We start from the raw sequence: 22,968 nt of genomic DNA, 5'->3' as shown, positions 1-22,968 counted from the left end.
AAAGGAAAATTGATTTCACGGTATGACGCAGTGAAGAACCCTGAGCTGGATACAACCAGGCTATGGCTGCTCACAGACTACAGGGCGAGCTGCAGTCACACAGAGACCGTGCAGACAGCCGTAAACGGCGCTGCAAGGCCCAAAAAACCTCCTCTACTTTATCCTATGTAGTGTTTTTCCACAAGTTAGCTGGATACGGGTGGAAAGTCACTAATAGGAATTATTAGAAAAAATGAGCAGCAGACTACACTACTTGAAAAAAAAAAAAAAAGAACAGTATGAGGCAATGAACCACCCTCCCTGAACTGAATACAACCAGCTATGGATGGCCTATGGCTGCACACAGACTAGAGAGTGGGCTGCACTCACACACAGACCTTGCAGATCGCTGTGAAAACAGCGCTGCAAGGCAAAAGCAAGGTGATTAGTAGGTGAACACAGCGGTTGCTAAATTAGCCTTGGAAAAGCACAAAGAAGCAAATCGCTATCTCTAAACTGGCCCTCAGTCAGCAAACAGCGTCCTGTCACTAACTGAATTCACAGCAGAGTGAGCGAAAAATGGCGCCAGCGACTTTTAAACTGCATCATGACATCATTTCAGCAGCCAATCACAGCCTTGCCAGTAGTTTCATGCCGTCCATGCTGAACAGGATGTGCCCACACTTGGAATCATTCTCATTGGCTGATTTCGTACAAATTTGTGCAGTTTGAATCCTGGGAACTTCCGATTCCGGTATCTGATACGCGGCAAGTATCGGAATCCCGGTATCGGAATTCCGATACCGCAAGTATCGGCCGATACCCGATACTTGCGGTATCGGAATGCTCAACACTACTGATGATCAGTGATGAGTAAAACAAGACTGAGCAAAGCCTTCAAAGCCTTCTACAAAGCATAGGGAAGATCTCATGACACCTTCTCTCCATCTACCTGACGATCCTCAGGAACATCGTGATTTTCTTGTTCACAGTCCTGAGGAAGAAGATTGTGGGAACATCTTTCTGATGTTGTCGTCTTACTGGATAGAGCTGGATTAAACACATACAGGGACTGAATTAATTCTTTGCATACAGATAATTATAGGCCGTGTATATTTAGTCCTGTCTATTACCTGGTGATGTGAGGGGCTGGGGAACCTCCATCATGACGTCCTGGTACAGATCTTTGTGTTCTTCTAAATACTCCCACTCCTCCATGGAGAAATAGACGGTGACATCCTGACACCTTATAGGAACCTGACACATACAATCATATCGTCATACACTCGATACTTTCATAGCGTTACTTTATAATGTCCCAGCAGTGTCACCTCTCCAGTCAGCAGCTCAATCATCTTGTAGGTGAGATCTAGGATCTTCTGGTAATAGATGTCATCATGTATCAGGGGGCAGGGAGAAAGCCATGTGCTTGGGCTCAGGGGTCTTCCCCATCCCACAGAGGCCTGACAGCGCTCACTAGAGGTCTTCTTCACTACTGTGTAATCCTGGTTATGGAGAGACACATTAATAAATCTCATTACAGACATTTCCAGAGTCCTCACCTCTCCAGTTCTGTCCATCTGTTATTCCTATAGATAAGGATGATGTAATGTGATGTCATAAGAGTCTCTCACCTCTCCAGTAAGCCGGAAGAGGATCTCTAGGGTAAGGTGTAACAACCTCACCGCCATCTTATCCTTTTCAGTATCCATGCTTGTGAGGTCAATCAGTTAAAATCTCTTATATAGAGGATCTCCACTGAGAGGATCTGATATTGTAGGATTCTGAAATAGAAGAAGATGAGCCAATGTAACATCATAAACTATCCCATGTAATAATAAAATGTAACAATAAAAAAATACTCAATACTTTTCTCTTCTTGTATGGACTGAAGTGACTTTGGGGGGCTATATGACAGAAGTTACCCAAAAAAGACTTCATTGTAAAAACTGCATCCCTCAAGGTGCTCAAAACCACATTCAAGTAGTTAATTAACACAAAGTTAGAGGTAGGTTGAAGGTCCTTAAAGAAGATTTCATGGAATTAGGCCGCAAGCTTAAAGCAAGGACCTCCAAGGTGGCATTCTCTGAAATACTGCCTGTACCACGTCCCACGCCAGAGAGGCAATGGGAGAACTGGGCCGACTTCTCAGATGGCTACAGGTTCAACACTAGGGACGGGCTGCACCTCAATGGGGAAGGTGCAGCTGTGCTGGGGGAGAAAATGGCTAGAAGGTTGGAGGAGTGTTTAAACTAGGGATTGGAGAGAGGGTTATTCATTTTATTGGAGGGGAAGATAGTACAGATAGTGACCTGGGCACAAATAAAGAAATTGGTGGTGGCATGGGGTTAGAAGAGTTAGTATTTTAAAAAAGAATAGAGGTAAAGAGAGATACATAAAGTGCATGTATACTAATGCCAGAAGCCTCACTAACAAAATGGAGGAATCAGAAATAATTTTGTTGGAACATAAATATGACATGGTGGGGATATCTGAGACATGGCTGGATGAGAGTCATGACTGGGCTGTTAATTTAAAGGGCCATAGTCTGTTCAGAAATAACCGTACAGATAAGGGGGTATGTGTGTTTATATGTAAAATCATCCTTAAAACCCATCCGGCGTGATAATATATGTGAATCTAATGAAAATGTAGAGTCGCTGTGGGTGGACATAAGGGGAAGGGATACAAACAATAAATTACTGATAGGAGTTTGTTATAAGTCAATAAGGAGAAGTCAATATTATGGAGGCTTCCACTACCCTGAAATACATTGGAACAGAAACCTGCAGTTCCAGCAAAGGTAATAAGTTTTTGACAGCTATGAGAGACAATTACCTTTCACAACTGGTTCAGGACCCAATAAGAAGGGGCACTGCTAGACCTAATATTAACCAACAGGCCAGACCGCATAAAAAATATAAGGGTTGGGGGTCACTTAGGTAAGGGGAAAAATAACAAACACATATGGAAGGAAAGCCTTCATTCATCTCAGAACTTCTGGAGTGAACAGGTAAGCAGGATTAAAGAAGGTAAGTACTCCCTAAAGCATATCTAAACTTTCAATAAACTGCGCATAAATCAATAGTCCAGTATATGTTGTCTCTGTATGCTTGATGTTTTAGTTTGTTTTTCCTCTTAGCTCATGTTTGGAGAAATTAGCTGCCCTGATGACTTATACAATATACATAAAATATAAGGGGAAAAACTGTTTTCCAACATCTCAAATTCAGAAATTCAGTAACAGGATTGATGAGAACATATATATTTGTGTGTGTGTTCTGCAATATGATTCAGCACAAACATGCTCCCTCCCTCCTCCCCTTTTCATAGACTTTGAAGAAATATGATGTGAAGCATTTAGTGAGCTGTACCCTGAGACAAGCCTGACATTGAAAGTTCAGCATAAAGCTATCTAACATATTTTACAAGCTTTATACTTATCATCTGTTCTCTTGATTTATGCAAAGATTGTTTTATTTATATCCTAAATTATACAGTGCATGATTCCCTATTCTTGCAAGAATTACAATATACCTTATTTTTTTACAGGACAAAAATATTTTGAGAGCCAATTTACATAACTACAAATAGACTAAGAAGCATCTTATGAAGTCAGCTGTATTTGAGCATTTTACAGTGACTCAATATAAAAAAAACATTTTGTGTGTCAGTGTATAAGTGACCCAAATGCAAACAAATGCTGTGATGCCAAAATCAGTGCATACTCACGCAGTGTTAAAAATGCTTCGGCAAGAGCTTCCAGTCTAAAGGTACCGTCACATTAAGCGACGCTGCAGCGATATCGACAACGATGCCGATCGCTGCAGCGTCACTGTGTGGTCTCTGGAGAGCTGTCACACAGACAGCTCTCCAGCGACCAACGATGCCGAAGTCCCCGGGTAACCAGGGTAAACATCGGGTTACTAAGCGCAGGGCCGCGCTTAGTAACCCGATGTTTACCCTGGTTACCAGTGTAAATGTAAAAAAACCCAAACACTACATACTTACATTGCCGTGTCTGTCGCGTCCCTCGCCTTCAGCTTCCCTGCACTGTGTAAGCGCCGGCCCTAAAGCACAGCGGTGACGTCACCGCTGTGCTTTGCTTTACGGCTGGCACTGAAACATTCAGTGCAGGCGAGGGACGCGACAGACACGGCAATGTAAGTATGTAGTGTTTGTTTTTTTTTTACAATGGTAACCAGGGTAAATATCGGGTTACTAAGCGCGGCCCTGCGCTTAGTAACCCGATATTTACCCTGGTTACCATTGTAAAACATTGCTGGCATCGTTGCTTTTGCTGTCAAACACGACGATACACGCCGATCTGACAACCAAATAAAGTTCTGGACTTTCAGCAACGACCAGCGATATCACAGCGGGATCCAGATCGCTGCTGCGTGTCAAACACAACGATATCGCTATCCAGGACGCTGCAACGTCACGGATCGCTGTCGTTCTCTTTGCAAAGTCGTTTAGTGTGAAGGTACCTTTAGGCTAGGTTCACATTGCGTTAAAGCAGCCCGTTCAACACATGCGTTAAAAAGGCTGCGTTAATGCAAGTGCCGACATGCCATATTGCTAGCGCAGATAGAGCTAGCAGATGCTCTATTTGCGCTAGCGGTGACGGACCCGGAAACGCTGCAGCCCGCGTCCAAGAGTATGTCACTCAATGAGCGTGCGCTAGCGATGCGCCCAAAATAGTGCTTAATGGCAGCGTTAACGGACTGCGTTACACCGCGTTATGCCGTGGTGTAACGCAGTCCGTCTAACGGACTGCTTAAACATAATGTGAACCCAGCCTAAGAAGACATTAACAACGCTGCCCCCCATAAATTTACAAAGCTGTGATTGAAAAAGATCACAGCAGCACCAAGAAACCCGCACTTCCCGCCAGGCAAAGGAGGAATAAAGAGCGTCTCAAAGATCAGTTACAAGATATTTTGTAAGTGACAAAGTTACTGCAACAATGACAGAAGATGCGTTTGAAAGACAGATCATCGAGTTTGTTGTGAAGGACTGTGTACCATTATCATTATTTGCATGACCAGCTTTTACAGCCCTTAAATGGAAAAATGGCCAACAAACTTGGTGTTTCTCTTGAAAGAGAAAGTATTAGTAAATTAGTGATTGAAGAAGCCCTTAACCAAAAGGAAGTTCTTAAAAAGACTATCAAGAGACGCTTTGTATTTCTTAAAATGGATGACTGCGCATGTCAAAGAGTGAACTATTTTGCTATCAATGTTCGATATGTTTGTGACAACAAAAAAATTGTTACTAAGACGCTGGCAGTAAAATATACTAAAGCTCTTCACGGCAGCCAGTTTCTCCACACCTTAGTGGATAAAGTTCTGCAAGATTATGAACTAAAAAAAAAGGTTCTTGCTAGTGTAACTGATAATGCTGCAAACATGATAAGTGCAATTAAACTGATGAATGAGAATAATGAAGGTGAACAGCAGCTAGACGAACATTTTACATTCAGTATGCTGAAGGCCACAGTCCTGTTCCCATAACGGAGGAACAAACAGATATTACCACAGAAGAACAGCAAAATGATTCTTCACAATTAGATGATATTGTTGAAGCTGCTTCACACCTCTTTCCTATTCATCACAAGCACTATGTTGTGCACACGCTACAGCTGGCAATAAGAGATAGTCTGCAAGAGGGACATGCTGAAACTCTGATTAGCAAAGTGAGGAAATTGGCTATTACTCCCAGAACCCCTAAAATTGAATCCATCTCGAAGAGACATGCTTGAAAAGGGGCAATTGTGGATCAAGCCACTCGGTGGGGCAGCACCTATTTAAAGATTGAGTGATTGCTTGAGCTGAAACTCTTCCTTGTAGACAGGTTAACACTAAATGAAGGTCAATGGACACAGGTGGCTGAATTGAAGGAATTTCTTCATCACACATTTACAGTGACTAAAACGTTACAAGCTGAGGATTTAACTCCTGGCATTTTTACAAAGGAGTGGGAGAACTTGTTGTTTCGCCTGTCCCAAAGAGATTTAATCGCAGATGGCATTGCTGGTTCAATGAAACAGAGAGAGACACTGCTATTAGAAAATAAAACTCTTCTAGCAGCTGTTTATGTGGACCACAGTCATTGTATATTGCTGGATGATCACCAGTTACTAAAGGAAAAGATGCTCTGATTGAGGTAGCAGTTAAGATGAGTGAGCAAGAGGACTTGGGTCCTGCCAGTGCTGCTGCTGCCGTTCTTTCATCCTCATCAGATGAGGAGATTGATTTTGAAAAGTATTTGGACGACATGGAGCAGGCAAAGCGTTGCTGCAGGGAAAAAGATTCCACTCCCAAAGAAAACAGATTGACCATATTTCAGCAACGTTTTTCACTTGCTCTCTAAGTAGAAGAGTTCAATCGTTCATCAAAACTGACTGTGCACGAGGAAACTCCTTTATACCCTGAAGTTGTTAGAGATGTTGCCCATGTGGTTACTGCTTTGCCACCAACCCAATTTAGTGTAGAGAGGTTGTTCTCTAGCCTTAAAATAATTAGGTCAGATGTGAGGTCATCTATAAAGGATGATCTGATGGAGGCGATACTATTTTTCAGAACAAATTTATAGATTACTAAATAAATTCAAGAGAGCATGATGCCCCAGAACAAGAAATGTACAGCATAATCAAAATATTATGCAAATAGAAAATTTATTATTGACAAATACAACACAATAAGTAATAACACTGGTATTTTGAGGATAAGGTGTACGACTCATAGGTACACCAGCATGGAAATATGCACGTAAACTAATGTAACAAGGGTGTGATGATAAAACCACAGGCAATAAGTGTAATTAACAATAAATATATATACACACACAAGGCGTGTAAAGGTATGCGCTGGTATGAATAACGAAAATACTGATAAAACCTGAAATAATAATACAGAAAACAGAACGTTTAACCCCTTAGTGACAGAGCCAATTTGGTACTTAATGACCGAGCCAATTTTTACAATTCTGACCAGTGTCACTTTATGAGGTTATAACTCTGGAACGCTTTATCGGATCCCGCTGATTCTGAGATTGTTTTTTCGTGACATGTTGTACTTCAAGTTAGTGGTAACATTTCTTCGATATTACTTGCGATTATTTATGAAAAAAATGGAAATATGGCGAAAATTTTTAAAATTTTGCAATTTTCAAACTTTGTATTTTTATGCCCTTAAATCAGAGAGATATGTCACAAAAAATAGTTAATAAATAACATTTCTCACATGTCTACTTTACATCAGCACAATTTTGGAAACAATTTTTTTTTTGTTAGGGAGTTATAAGGGTTAAAAGTTGACCAGCAATTTCTCATTTTTACAACACCATGTTTTTTTTAGGGACCACATCACCTTTGAAGTGATTTTGAGGGGTCTATATGATAGAAAATAACCAAGTGTGACACCATTCTAAAAACTGCACCCCTCAAGCTGCTCAAAACCACATTCAAGAAGTTTATTAACCCTTTACGTACTTCACAGGAACTAAAACAATGTGGAAGAAAAAAATTAACATTTTACTTTTTTTTGCAAACATTTTACTTCAGAACCATTTTTTTTAATTTTCACAAGTGTAAAAACAGAAATTTAACCACAAATTTTGTTGTGCAATTTTTCCTGAGTACGCCGATACCCCATATGTGGAGGTAAACCACTGTTTGGGCGCACCGCAGAGCTTGGAAGTGAAGGAGCACCGTTTGACTGTTTCAATGCAGAATTGGCTGGAATTGAGATCGGACGCCATGTCGCGTTTGGAGAGCCCCTAATGTGCCTAAACAGTGGAAACCCCCCACAAGTGACACCATTTTGGAAACTAGACCCCCCAAGGAACTTATCTAGATGTGTGGTGAGCACTTTGAACCCCCAAGTGCTTCACAGAAGTTTATAACGTAGAGCCGTGAAAATAAAAAAATCGCATTTGTTTTCACAAAAATGATTTTTTCGCCCACAAATTCTTATTTTCACAAGGGTAACAGGAGAAATTAGACCACAAAAGTTGTTGTGCAATTTCTCCTGAGTACGTCGATACCCCATATGTGGAGGTAAACCACTGTTTGGGCGCACCGCAGAGCTTGGAAGTGAAGGAGCACCGTTTGACTTTTTCAATGCAGAATTGGCTGGAATTGAGATCGGATGCCATGTCGCGTTTGGAGAGTCCCTGATGTGCCTAAACAGTGGAAACCCCCCACAAGTGATACCATTTTGGAAACTAGACCCCCCAAGGAACTTATCTAGATGTGTGGTGAGCACTTTGAACCCCCAAGTGCTTCACAGAAGTTTATAACGTAGAGCCGTGAAAATAAAAAATCTCATTTTTTCTACAAAAATGATCTTTTTGCCCCCAAATTTTTATTTTCACAAGGGTAACAGGAGAAATTAGACCACAAAAGTTGTTGTGCAATTTCTCCTGAGTACGTCGATACCCCATATGTGGAGGTAAACCACTGTTTGGGCGCACCGCAGAGCTTGGAAGTGAAGGAGCACCGTTTGACTTTTTCAATGCAGAATTGGCTGGAATTGAGATCGGATGCCATGTCGCGTTTGGAGAGTCCCTGATGTGCCTAAACAGTGGAAACCCCCCACAAGTGATACCATTTTGGAAACTAGACCCCCCAAGGAACTTATCTAGATGTGTGGTGAGCACTTTGAACCCCCAAGTGCTTCACAGAAGTTTATAACGTAGAGCCGTGAAAATAAAAAATCTCATTTTTTCTACAAAAATGATCTTTTTGCCCCCAAATTTTTATTTTCACAAGGGTAACAGGAGAAATTAGACCACAAAAGTTGTTGTGCAATTTCTCCTGAGTACGTCGATACCCCATATGTGGAAGTAAACCACTGTTTGGGCGCACCGCAGAGCTTGGAAGTGAAGGAGCACCGTTTGACTTTTTCAATGCAGAATTGGCTGGAATTGAGATCGGATGCCATGTCGCGTTTGGAGAGTCCCTGATGTGCCTAAACAGTGGAAACCCCCCACAAGTGATACCATTTTGGAAACTAGACCCCCCAAGGAACTTATCTAGATGTGTGGTGAGCACTTTGAACCCCCAAGTGCTTCACAGAAGTTAATAACGTAGAGCCGTGAAAATAAAAAATCTCATTTTTTCTACAAAAATGATCTTTTTGCCCCCAAATTTTTATTTTCACAAGGGTAACAGGAGAAATTAGACCACAAAAGTTGTTGTGCAATTTCTCCTGAGTACGTCGATACCCCATATATGGGGGTAAACCACTGTTTGGGCGCACCGCAGAGCTTGGAAGAGAAGGAGTGTCGTTTTACTTTTTCAATGTAGAATTGGCTGGAATTGAGATCGGACGCCATGTCGCGTTTGGAGAGCCGCTGATGTGCCTAAACAGTAGAGACCCCCCACATATGACACCATTTTGGAAACTAGACCCCTTAAGGAACTTATCTAGATGTGTGGTGAGCACTTTAAACCCCCAGGTGCTTCACAGAAGTTTATAACGTAGAGCCGTGAAAATAAAAAAATCGCATTTTTTCTACAAAAATGATCTTTTTGCCTCCAAATTTTTATTTTACCAAGGGTAACAGGAGAAAATGGACCCCAGAAGCTGTTGTACAATTTGTCTTGAGTACGCCGACACCCCATATGTGGGGGTAAACCACTGTTTGGGCACATGGCTGAGCTCGGAAGCAAAGGAGCGCCATTTGACTTTTCAATGCAAAATTGACTGGAATTGAGATCGGACGCCATGTCGCGTTTGGAGAGCCCCTGATGTGCCTAAACAGCAGAAACCCCCCAAAAGTGACCCCATTTTGGAAACTAGACCCCCCATGGAACTTATCTAGATGTGTAGTGAGAACTTTGAATGCCCAAGTGCATCACAGAAGTTTATAATGCAGAGTCGTGAAAATAAAAAATATATATTTTTTAACAATAAAGATTTTTTAGCCCCCAAGTTTTTATTTTCACAAGGGTAACAAGAGAAATTGGACCCCAAAAGTTGTTGTCCAATTTGTCCTGAGTATGCTGGTACCCCATATGTGGGGGTAAACCACTGTTTGGGCGCATGGCAGAGCTCGGAAGGGAAGGAGTGCCATTTTGGAATGCAGACTTTGATAGAATTGTCTGCGGGCGTTATGTTGCCTTTGCAGACCCCTAATGTAACAAAACAGTAGAAACCCCCAACAAGTGACCCCATTTTGGAAAATAGACCCCCCAAGGAACTTATCTAGATATGTGGTGAGAACTTTGAATGCCCAAGTGCTTCACAGAAGTTTATAATGCAGAGTAGTGAAAATAAAAAAATATATTTTTTTCCAACAAAAAAGATTTTTAGCCCCCAAGTTTTTATTTTCACAAGGGTAACAGGAGAAATTGGACCCCAAAAGTTGTTGTCCAATTTATCCCGAGTACGCTGATGCCCCATATGTGGGGGTAAACCACTGTTTGGGCGCACGGCAGAGCTCAGAAGGGAGGGAGTACCATTTGACTTTTTTAGCGCAAAATTGGCTGTCGTGTTTGGAGACCCCCTGATGTACCTAAACAGTGGAAACCCCCCAATTCTAACTCCAACCCTAACCCCAACACAGCCCTAACCCTAATCTCAACCCGATCCATAATCCTAATCACAACCCTAACGATAATCACAACCCTAACCCCAAAACAGCCCTAATCTCAACCCTAACCATAACCCTAATCAAAACCCTAAATCCAACACACCCCTAACCCTAATCCCAACCCTAACCCTAATCCCAACCCTAATCCCAAACGTAACACTAATCCCAACCCTAATCCAAACCCTAACCCTAATCCCAACTCTAACCCTAACTTTAGCCCCAACCCTAACCATAACTTTAGCCCCCGTCGTCACAAAAAAAGTTCAATGTAACCTTTTTTTTGTACGTCGCGTCCGCCATTTCCGCGGATGCGTGGCCGTAACTCTGCCCCCTCCTCCCCAGGACATAGACTGGGCAGCGGATGCGTTGAAAAACTGCATCCGCTGCCCACGTTGTGCACAATTTTCACAACGTGCGTCGGTACATCGGGCCGACGCATTGCAACGGCCCTGTACCGACGCAAGTGTGAAAGAAGCCTTAGGCTACTTTCAGACATAGCGCATTTTTGAGCGCTATTTTGCGGGCGCTTTTCAAAAATGCGCAATGTCATTTTCGTCTGCCGGCAAAGTGAATGAGAAATTCACTTTGCCGTTCAGACACACCGCAAAAAAACGCGGCGCTTTTGTCTGCAAACACGCCGGCGTAAAAAGAATTGACATGTCAATTCTTTACGCAGCGGCGTGTCTGCGTATCCCCCTAGGGCCCCATATTACCTTCCACACACAGCGCCTTTGTCCTGGGTGTCAGCGTCTTTGTACGGAGGGGTTGACACCCAGGACCGGACGTGACGTCGGACAGGAAGAGGGAAGCCCCCGCCCCCCAGTGAAGCAGCATGGAGTCCTTCTGTGTGTGTGCGTGTGTGTGCGTGTGTGTGTCCCCATGCGACGCTAGTGCCACCATTGTGCTAAGTCGCCGTATGGGACTACTACTCCCATCCGGTATTAGGATGGGAGAGTTGTCCCTGTGTCCGGCGACTTAGCACAATTGTAAAGTTACACAAAAACACCTACACACAATACACATACATGACACACAGTACATACAACATATAACACAGAGTATATACTCACCAACAGCACACTTGTAGGCGAAGCCCTCGATCCTCCAGGAAAAAATCCAAAAATAATAAACCAAATTCATACTCCCTGTCCGCAGAATCCATAAAACGAGTGTCCCACGCCGATCGGCTGCTCTCCGGCGATACACTGCCAGGAGCGAAGCTCCTAGCAGTGTATCGCGTACTGTTCCGGAGTTCAATGACTCCGGCGTCTCGGTTAACAGCAGTACAGCTGCGTTGAACTTTCCCACGCAGCACTGCCGTTAAGCGAGAGTGCCGGGGTCAATGACCGCCAGTAAACTCGCTCGCGCATGCGCAGTGACACACCGACAGGAACTATGGCTCCTGTCAGTGTGTTGCTGCAGCCGTGGAGAGCAGACATATCTCTGGATGTCTGTTCTCCATGGAAAATCTTGATACGTGGCACTTAAATATGTGGCAATTAAATACGTGACACGTGGCACTTATACGTGATACGTGTCACTTAAATACGTGGCACTGAAATACGTGATACGTGGCACTTTGATACGTGGCACGTGTCACTTAAATACGTGGCACTGAAATATGTGGCACGTGGCACTTTGATACGTGGCACGTGTCTCTTAAATACGTGGCACGTGGCACTGAAAGATGTGGCACGTGGCACTTTGATACGTGGCACGTGGCACTTTGATACGTGGCACTGAAATACGTGGCACGTGGCACTTTGATACGTGGCACGTGGCACTTTGATACGTGGCACGTGGCACTTTGATACGTGGCACTGAAATATGTGGCACGTGGCACTATGATACGTGGCACGTGTCACTTAAATACGTGGCACGTGGCACTGAAATATGTGGCACGTGGCACTTTGATACGTGGCACGTGTCTCTTAAATACGTGGCACGTGGCACTGAAAGATGTGGCACGTGGCACTGTGATACGTGGCACGTGGCACTTTGATACGTGGCACGTGGCACTGAAATACGTGGCACGTGGCACTGATACGTGGCACGTGGCACTTTGATACGTGGCACGTGGCACTTTGATACGTGGCACTTTGATACGTGGCACTGAAATATGTGGCACGTGGCACTTTGATACGTGGCACGTGTCACTTAAATACGTGGCACGTGGCACTGAAATATGTAGGACACGTCGCACAAAAAAGTTACATGTAGTTTTTTTTGTGTCGACGGTCCGCTGAAGCACGACGCATCCGTCGCACGATGGATGCGACATGTGGCAATCCGTCGCACTGCGTCGCTAATGCAAGCCAATGGAGAAAAAACGCATCCTGCAAGCACTTTTGCAGGATGCGTTTTTTCTCCAACGACGCATTGCGACGGAAGCCAAAAAACGCTAGTGTGAAAGTAGCCTAACCCTAACCCTAGCCCTAACCCTAAATTTAGCCCCAACCCTAACCCTAACTCTAACCCTAACCCTAACTCTAACCCTAACCCTAACCCTAATTTTAGCCCCAACTTGTCTTCTCCTGCCGGCCGGCAGATGGCAGCAGATGGCGGGCGCACTGCGCATGCGCCCGCCATGATGAAAAAGCCGGCTGGCAGGAGAAGACAGAAGAGGACCCAGGGACCCCGGGTGAGTATGATAGGGTCCCCGAATCCCCCTATTTCTCTGTCCTCTGATGTGCGATCACATCAGAGGACAGAGAAATAACTGATCGCTTTTTTTTTTTTTTTTTTTTTGCGGTCGCCGGTAAACTGTTAATTACCGGCGATCGCAAAGCAGGGGTCGGTGCAAATCGACCCCGATCATGTTCTTTGGGGTCTCGGCTACCCCCGGCAGCCGAGACCCCAAAGAACATCCGGGTGCCGGGCGGCGGGCGTACTGCGCGTGCGCCCGCCATTTTTTCCCGGAAAAAAGATGGCGGCGCCCATGGGGAGACACGAGGAGCACCGGGGGAGGTAGGTAAGTATTGGGGGGCTATTGGGGGCCATCGGGGACCACATTTCTCTGTCCTCCGATGTGCGATCACATCGGAGGACAGAGAAATTAAACGGCAAATCGCGTTTTTTTTTTTTTTTGTTGCGACCGCCGGTAAACGGTTAATTACCGGCGATCGCAACTCGGGGGTCGGTAAAAACCCCCCGAATCATGTTCTCTGGGGTCTCGGCTACCCTCGGCAACCGAGACCCCAGAGAAAATCCGACTCTGGGGGGCGCTATTCACTTTTTCCACAGCGCCGTTAATTAACGGCGCTGTGGTTTAAGTACCCTTAGCGGCTGCCGTTAAAAGGCGTATCGGCGGTCGTTAAGGGGTTAAAACACCTTAAAATAGCACAGATCCCAGAAGAAAGGTCTGACGCCCAAATAGATATTAGTGAAAGCCTGGTGTATTCAATTAGATCTGTAGATAGAGCACTAAATGCTTTCTAATATAGTTTCTTCCTACCTCCGTTGCAGGCTGGCAGTCTTTAGAACTTGATTCCGTTTCCAAAGGAGTTTTCAATGCACAAAGATGTTGGTTATAGGTGGGTGGCTGCCCCGGCCGGCGGCAGTCCACCATCAAAGATCTTCCAGGTGGGAACGGGATCTTGCAGAGCCGCCGCTGTGTGTCGTCGCGGCGGTGAGTTCGAGCGGTGCGCAGGACCTGAGTGACGCGATCGTCACGTGACCGTGCCCCCCGGAGTGATGAGTACGGAGTGCAGCTAGGACCAAACAACCGACGCGTTTCGGAGACGTCTGTCTCCTTCCTCAGGGAAGGACGACACACAGCGGCGGCTCTGCAAGATCCCGTTCCCACCTGGAAGATCTTTGATGGTGGTCTGCCGCCGGCCGGGGCAGCCACCCACCTATAACCAACATCTTTGTGCATTGAAAACTCCTTTGGAAACGGAATCAAGTTCTAAAGACTGCCAGCCTGCAACGGAGGTAGGAAGAAACTATATTAGAAAGCATTTAGTGCTCTATCTACAGATCTAATTGAATACACCAGGCTTTCACTAATATCTATTTGGGCGTCAGACCTTTCTTCTGGGATCTGTGCTATTTTAAGGTGTTTTAAACGTTCTGTTTTCTGTATTATTATTTCAGGTTTTATCAGTATTTTCGTTATTCATACCAGCGCATACCTTTATACGCCTTGTGTGTGTATATATATTTATTGTTTGTTTTGTTTTTACAAACCTAGGTGGAGGTTTGTTGGTATTGCAGCAGGTATTGACAATAACGTTGACAATTTGCGCCACCAATTTCTAAATCTTAATAAGTGTAATTACCCTAGTAGTCGAGCAATAAAGTGCAAATTGCGGGGAAATGTAATTGTGGATAGGAAGGGGGGAGTAAAAAGAATGTCTATGGTACAGTGACCAATCCACCTCAGGGACCCAGGGTGGAAACCCCAATATACACACCACCCACCCCTATTGCAAAATGCCCGAAAAGGTAAGTATGGCTAAGCCATAAACCAGAAGCTAAGCTTACCCATATGTGCAAAATTCCATGCAAGGTGTCCACAGAAATGAAGCCCCGACGCACGTTTCGCGTTGATCGCTTCCTCGGGAGGCTATGTGCATTTTCACAGCTTCCCCTACCGATCGCATGGATCATAGAGCCCGTGAGAGACAGTGGCTCACTAAATTGGATGAGGTATTTGGTGATGACTCAGCTGTGGTTTTTAATTCAAGAGAAACAGAGGACTCTGTAACTAAATTGAAATCTTTATTTAATAAGAAAACGCGTCTATGGTGGAACAAGGCATTCTTGGAGCGTTATCTAGCTAAGGGTCTGATCCCTAGGGGATTAAGGGTACAAGTCTTTCCCTCTTTTACTGTAGAGGATGAATCCCTCAGAAAGGAATGGGAAGGAGTGTCCTCAAATTGTTCAAGAGGATACATGGAATTATTGGTTAAATCAAATACCACTTCTTTACAGGAGGTGGAGAAGGAGATTGGCTCTTTACAAGAGTCCCTATATAGTACCCTGTCGGTGACCGCGAAGAACAAACTTAATGATGAATTAGAGGGGGACTTTCAGAGATGGGAGAAAGATATTGTCACATCCAAGACTAAGAAATATCAAAGGGATGTGATGGATTACAAAAATAATCATGTGTACAGATGGAGGAAAATACAGCCTACCCAATCAAAGCCACCAATACATCGTAATTCTTTTTCATCTATATCTTCCATGGAGGAGGAACAAGCCAGTAGCAGCCAAATGAATAGCGTGTATACTGAAAGGCTGGGATTGGGGAAAGCAGGGAGCCGTAAAGGCAAGAATAAACGCAGGGTTACCCCACCTCAATCTGCGGAGAAAAAATCTAAACCTACTAATCCCCTAGAGGTAATCAACCTGTCAGATCATGTGCTGTGCAAAGATCAACTGAACGTTCTGGGTTTAGGATTAACTTTTGTCCCGACTAACAAATTTAATTATTTTACAGCCATGAAAGATACACAATTGTTCCTAAGGAAGGTCCTCCTGCGCAAATTACATTCAAAGCCCTCAGATGCCTTTACACCTGATACCACTTTGGAACAAGAGGCATTGGCCGCCTTAGAAGAACTTGCAGGAGAGACAGATTTACCAGCTACAGGTACCTTTCCTACCTCTGTCGTGCGTAGATGTACCACATTCCCCCCCTTCTCACTCTGTCCTCAGATTGACATTTTTAATAAATTAGTGCTGGAGGATTTTAAAAAAATCCCGAGTGACAAGAGGGGCAATAATCTTACACCTGCACAGTGTAGGGCCTTGCAGGAATTGAGGTCTATGCAGGACATTGTCATAAAACCAGCAGATAAGGGGGGGAATGTGGTCATTTGGCCGACAGTTAAGTATGAAAGGGAGGCCTTCCGCCAGTTGAGGGACCGCGAGTCCTACACATCCCTTGCATGTAGTCCTTTATTCGGTTTCTCAAAGACATTGTTTGAGATCCTGGATCGGGCCCTGACATGAGGCATTATATCAAAGAAGGTATTTGAGGGTCTACTTGTAGAGAATCCGGTGATCCCTACCCTGTACCTTCTACCGAAGGTCCATAAGGACCCAGTGGAGCCTCCGGGGCGTCCGATTGTCTCTGGCATAGGAGGGCTATGCGACCCGGTTTGCAAGTTCATTGAATTCTATCTGCACCCATTAGTAGAGTCGCTGCCCTCCTATGTCAGGGACAATACGGACGTCCTAAGAAAATTGGATGGCCTCACTCTTGAGTCGGATATGGTTTTTGCAACCATTGACGTGGAGTCCCTTTACACCAGCATTAAACATGTTGACGGGTTGGAGGCGGTGGAGTTCTTCTTGAGCATGAGCAACCTTGACCCCCTGATGCGGGCCCTGATCCTGGAGCTACTTCACTTTATCTTAACACACAATTTCTTTCTATTCAAAGATCGGTATTTTCTACAAAATCGCGGCACTGCCATGGGCGCCGCGTGTGCGCCCTCGTACGCTAACCTCTTTCTTGGTTTATGGGAGAGGGAGGTTTTTGGGGAAGGCGTGTGCACCGCTTCCCATGTGCAGTGCTGGTACCGTTATATCGATGACGTGTTGTTAATCTGGCAGGGTCCCGAGCCGGCTCTCTTGGATTTCATCCGTGGGCTTAATCAGAACACCCGCAATATTCGACTGACTCATCGTGTGGCCACTAACAACATAGATTTTCTGGATATCAAAATAATAAGATGTGAGGATGGTGCAGTACAGACTGACGTATTCCGCAAGGAAACGTCGGTCAATGCTTTATTACACTCAAACTCAGCACATACTAGATCAACTATACGGGCCATACCGGTGGGTCAGTTTTTGAGAATGAAGCGAATCTGCTCGGCGGATGGAATTTTTGAGCGTCAGGCTCGGGACCTTGCCGATCGGTTCCAGGACCGGGGCTACAGTAGGAGAGTCATTAAAAAGGGTTATTTACGTGCCAGGAGTTCTCCTAGGGATCAGTTGCTCTGCAGACCTCCCAGATCTACCCCCTATAAGAGAGAGCAGCCTCTCAGGTTTATCTCCACCTTTAACAATAGGTGGGATGATATTCGGGAGGTTCTGCAGAGACACTGGTCCATATTAAAAACTGAGCCCACCCTGAATAAAATCCTGTCGGAGCGCCCCCTCCTTACAGCTAGAAGGGGGAAGTGTTGTGAAATTGGATTTTGGGCTCCCCCGGTGGCCACTGGTGGAATTGAACTGGTGTGCATCATCCTCTCTGTTCACCTGTTTCCATCAGGATGTGGGAGTCGCTATTTAGCCTTGCTCCTCTGTCACTTCCATGCCGGTCAACATTGTAATCAGAAGCCTTTCTGTGCATGTTCCTGCTGCTAGACAACTCCCAGCTAAGTTGGACTTTAGTCCTTGTTTGTTTTTGCATTTTGTTCCAGTTCACAGCTGTAGTTTCGTTTCTGTGTCTGGAAAGCTCTTGTGATCTGAAATTGCCACTCTGATGTTATGAGTTAATACTAGAGTCTTAAAGTAATTTCAGGATGGTGTTTTGATAGGGGTTTCAGCTGACCATGAAAGTGCCCTTTCTGTCTTCCTGCTATCTAGTAAGCGGACCTCAATTTTGCTAAACCTATTTTCATACTACGTTTGTCATTTCATCTAAAATCACCGCCAATATTTGTGGGGGCCTCTGTCTGCCTTTCGGGGAAATTTCTCTAGAGGTGAGCCAGGACTATATTTTCCTCTGCCAGGATTAGTTAGTCCTCCGGCCGGCGCTGGGCGTCTAGGGATAAAACGCAGGCTACGCTACCCGGCTACTGTTAGTTGTGCGGCAGGTTTAGTTCATGGTCAGTTTAGTTTCCATCCTTCCAAGAGCTAGTTCTTATGTTTGCTGGGCTATGTTCTCTTGCCATTGAGAACCATAACAGTTTGACCGGCCATAAAGGGTTAAATTAATTGACAGAGAAAGGAGAGAAAAGAGAAGTCTGCTAAAGATTTTTTTTTTTTTTTTTTCCTTCAGTTCTGAGTGTGCTTGTAATTGAATCTCTTGCAAGTCTGCCTATATTGCAGCCTTTCTCTCTCTCTCTCCTTCTAATCCTGGAATGGCTCTGTGTTCACCTGTTTAAAATGGATATTCAGAGTTTAGCTGCAGGTTTGAATAATCTCACCACGAAAGTTCAAAATTTACAAGATTTTGTTGTTCATGTTCCTATATCTGAACCTAGAATTCCTTTGCCTGAATTTTTCTCGGGGAATAGATCTTGCTTTCAAAATTTCAAAAATAATTGCAAGTTGTTTTTGTCCCTGAAATCTCGCTCTGCTGGAGATCCTGCTCAGCAGGTCAGGATTGTGATTTCCTTGCTCCGGGGCGACCCTCAGGATTGGGCTTTTGCATTGGCTCCAGGGGATCCTGCGTTGCTCAATGTGGATGCGTTTTTTCTGGCCTTGGGGTTGCTTTATGAGGAACCTCAGTTAGAACTTCAGGCGGAAAAGGCCTTGATGTCCCTATCTCAGGGGCAAGACGAAGCTGAAATATACTGCCAGAAATTCCGTAAATGGGCTGTGCTTACTCAGTGGAATGAGTGCGCCCTGGCGACGAATTTCAGAGAGGGTCTCTCTGATGCCATTAAGGATGTTATGGTGGGGTTCCCTGTGCCTGCGGGTCTGAATGAGTCCATGACAATGGCTATCCAGATCGATAGGCGTCTGCGGGAGCGCAAACCTGTGCACCATTTGGCGGTGTCTACTGAGAAGACGCCAGAGAATATGCAATGTGATAGAATTCTGTCCAGAAGTGAACGGCAGAATTTTAGACGAAAAAATGGGTTGTGCTTCTATTGCGGTGATTCAACTCATGTTATATCAGCATGCTCTAAGCGTACTAAGAAGCTTGATAAGTCTGTTTCAATTGGCACTTTACAGTCTAAGTTTATTCTATCTGTGACCCTGATTTGTTCTTTATCATCTATTACCGCGGATGCCTATGTCGACTCTGGCGCCGCTTTGAGTCTTATGGATTGGTCCTTTGCCAAACGCTGTGGGTATGATTTGGAGCCTCTTGAAATTCCTATACCCCTGAAGGGGATTGACTCCACCCCATTGGCTAGCAATAAACCACAATACTGGACACAAGTAACTATGCGGATTAATCCGGATCACCAGGAGATTATTCGCTTTCTTGTGCTGTATAACCTACATGATGTGTTGGTGCTTGGATTGCCATGGCTGCAATCTCATAACCCAGTCCTTGACTGGAAAGCTATGTCTGTGTTAAGCTGGGGATGTAAGGGGACGCATGGGGACGTACCTGTGGTTTCCATTTCATCATCTATTCCCTCTGAGATTCCTGAATTCTTGACTGAATATCGTGACGTTTTTGAAGAACCTAAGCTTGGTTCATTACCTCCGCACCGGGAGTGCGATTGTGCCATAGATTTGATTCCGGGTAGTAAATACCCTAAGGGTCGTTTATTTAATCTGTCTGTGCCTGAACATGCTGCTATGCGAGAATATATAAAGGAGTCCTTGGAAAAGGGACATATTCGTCCTTCGTCATCTCCCTTAGGAGCCGGTTTTTTCTTTGTGGCTAAGAAAGATGGCTCTTTGAGGCCGTGCATTGATTATCGGCTTTTGAATAAAATCACGGTTAAATATCAATATCCGTTGCCACTGCTGACTGATTTGTTTGCTCGCATAAAGGGGGCCAAGTGGTTCTCTAAGATAGATCTCCGTGGGGCGTATAATTTGGTGCGAATTAAGCAGGGGGATGAGTGGAAAACCGCATTTAATACGCCCGAGGGCCACTTTGAGTATTTGGTGATGCCTTTTGGTCTTTCAAATGCCCCTTCAGTCTTTCAGTCCTTTATGCATGACATTTTCCGTGATTATTTGGATAAATTTATGATTGTGTATCTGGATGATATTTTGATTTTTTCGGATGACTGGGACTCTCATGTCCAGCAGGTCAGGAGGGTTTTTCAGGTTTTGCGGTCTAATTCCTTGTGTGTGAAGGGTTCTAAGTGCGTTTTTGGGGTTCAAAAGATTTCCTTTTTGGGATATATTTTTTCCCCCTCTTCCATCGAGATGGATCCTGTCAAGGTTCAGGCTATTTGTGATTGGACGCAACCCTCTTCTCTTAAGAGTCTTCAGAAATTTTTGGGCTTTGCTAACTTTTATCGTCGATTTATTGCTGGTTTTTCTGATGTTGTTAAACCATTGACTGATTTGACTAAGAAGGGTGCTGATGTTGCTGATTGGTCCCCTGCTGCTGTGGAGGCCTTTCGGGAGCTTAAGCGCCGCTTTTCTTCCGCCCCTGTGTTGCGTCAGCCTGATGTTGCTCTTCCTTTTCAGGTTGAGGTCGACGCTTCTGAAATCGGAGCTGGGGCGGTTTTGTCGCAGAGAAGTTCCGATTGCTCCGTGATGAAACCTTGTGCTTTTTTCTCGCGTAAATTTTCGCCCGCCGAGCGGAATTATGATGTTGGGAATCGGGAGCTTTTGGCCATGAAGTGGGCTTTTGAGGAGTGGCGTCATTGGCTTGAGGGGGCTAGACATCAGGTGGTGGTATTGACTGACCACAAAAATCTAATTTATCTTGAGTCCGCCAGACGCCTGAATCCTAGACAGGCGCGCTGGTCGTTGTTTTTCTCTCGGTTTAATTTTGTGGTGTCCTACCTGCCGGGTTCTAAGAATGTTAAGGCGGATGCCCTTTCTAGGAGTTTTGAGCCTGACTCCCCTGGTAATTCTGAACCTACAGGTATCCTTAAGGATGGAGTGATATTGTCTGCCGTTTCTCCAGACCTGCGGCGGGCCTTGCAGGAGTTTCAGGCGGATAGACCTGATCGTTGCCCACCTGGTAGACTGTTTGTTCCTGATGATTGGACCAGTAAAGTCATTTCTGAGGTTCATTCTTCTGCGTTGGCAGGTCATCCTGGAATCTTTGGTACCAGGGATTTGGTGGCAAGGTCCTTCTGGTGGCCTTCCCTGTCTCGAGATGTGCGAGGCTTCGTGCAGTCTTGTGACGTTTGTGCTCGGGCCAAGCCTTGTTGTTCTCGGGCTAGTGGATTGTTGTTGCCCTTGCCTATCCCGAAGAGGCCCTGGACGCACATCTCGATGGATTTTATTTCGGATCTTCCTGTTTCTCAGAAGATGTCTGTCATCTGGGTGGTGTGTGATCGTTTCTCTAAGATGGTCCATTTGGTTCCCCTGCCTAAGTTGCCTTCTTCTTCCGAGTTGGTTCCTCTGTTTTTTCAAAATGTGGTCCGTTTGCATGGTATTCCGGAGAATATCGTTTCTGACAGAGGTACCCAATTCGTGTCTAGATTTTGGCGAGCATTCTGTGCTAGGATGGGCATAGATTTGTCTTTCTCGTCTGCTTTCCACCCTCAGACTAATGGCCAGACCGAGCGGACGAATCAGACCTTGGAGACATATTTGAGGTGTTTTGTGTCTGCAGATCAGGATGATTGGGTTGCTTTTTTGCCTTTAGCGGAGTTTGCCCTCAATAATCGGGCCAGCTCTGCCACCTTGGTGTCTCCCTTTTTCTGTAATTCGGGGTTTCATCCTCGATTTTCTTCTGGTCAGGTGGAATCTTCGGATTGTCCTGGAGTGGATGCTGTGGTGGAGAGGTTGCATCAGATTTGGGGGCAGGTAGTGGACAATTTGAAGTTGTCCCAGGAGAAGACTCAGCTTTTTGCCAACCGCCGGCGTCGGGTTGGTCCTCGGCTTTGTGTTGGGGACTTGGTGTGGTTGTCTTCTCGTTTTGTCCCTATGAGGGTTTCTTCTCCCAAGTTTAAGCCTCGGTTCATCGGCCCGCACAAGATATTGGAGATTCTTAACCCTGTGTCCTTCCGTTTGGACCTCCCTGCATCTTTTTCTATTCATAATGTTTTTCATCGGTCATTATTGCGCAGGTATGAGGTACCGGTTGTGCCTTCCGTTGAGCCTCCTGCTCCGGTGTTGGTTGAGGGCGAGTTGGAGTACGTTGTGGAAAAAATCTTGGACTCCCGTGTTTCCAGACGGAAACTCCAGTATCTGGTCAAATGGAAGGGATACGGTCAGGAGGATAATTCTTGGGTGACTGCCTCTGATGTTCATGCCTCCGATTTGGTCCGTGCCTTTCATAGGGCTCATCCTGATCGCCCTGGTGGTTCTGGTGAGGGTTCGGTGCCCCCTCCTTGAGGGGGGGGTACTGTTGTGAAATTGGATTTTGGGCTCCCCCGGTGGCCACTGGTGGAATTGAACTGGTGTGCATCATCCTCTCTGTTCACCTGTTTCCATCAGGATGTGGGAGTCGCTATTTAGCCTTGCTCCTCTGTCACTTCCATGCCGGTCAACATTGTAATCAGAAGCCTTTCTGTGCATGTTCCTGCTGCTAGACAACTCCCAGCTAAGTTGGACTTTAGTCCTTGTTTGTTTTTGCATTTTGTTCCAGTTCACAGCTGTAGT

The 22,968-nt window shown here is 45.1% G+C and overlaps 2 protein-coding genes across 2 annotated transcripts in view; both read right to left on the bottom strand.

Moving 5' to 3' along the window:
- LOC143767472 (uncharacterized) overlaps positions 1-1,793 on the bottom strand; it is a 30,554-nt gene extending 28,761 nt beyond the window's left edge. Inside the window, exons 1-4 of the mRNA XM_077255843.1 lie at positions 1,614-1,793; positions 1,311-1,484; positions 1,113-1,236; positions 932-1,029 (exon numbers count right to left, since the gene is read on the bottom strand). Of these exons, the coding sequence (XP_077111958.1) occupies positions 932-1,029; positions 1,113-1,236; positions 1,311-1,484; positions 1,614-1,691 (474 nt within the window). The 5' untranslated portion in view covers positions 1,692-1,793. The remainder of the gene's footprint in view (positions 1-931; positions 1,030-1,112; positions 1,237-1,310; positions 1,485-1,613) is intronic.
- Positions 1-22,968, bottom strand: part of LOC143768177 (uncharacterized) — a 381,688-nt gene that overhangs the window by 167,783 nt on the left and 190,937 nt on the right. The gene's annotated exons all lie outside the window — the stretch shown is intronic.

Source organism: Ranitomeya variabilis, chromosome 4 (genome assembly GCF_051348905.1).
Source record: "Ranitomeya variabilis isolate aRanVar5 chromosome 4, aRanVar5.hap1, whole genome shotgun sequence".
Taxonomy (NCBI): Eukaryota; Metazoa; Chordata; class Amphibia; order Anura; family Dendrobatidae; genus Ranitomeya; species Ranitomeya variabilis.
The sequence above is the reverse complement of the archived record's forward strand: the minus strand, read 5'-3'. Positions and strand labels throughout refer to the sequence as shown.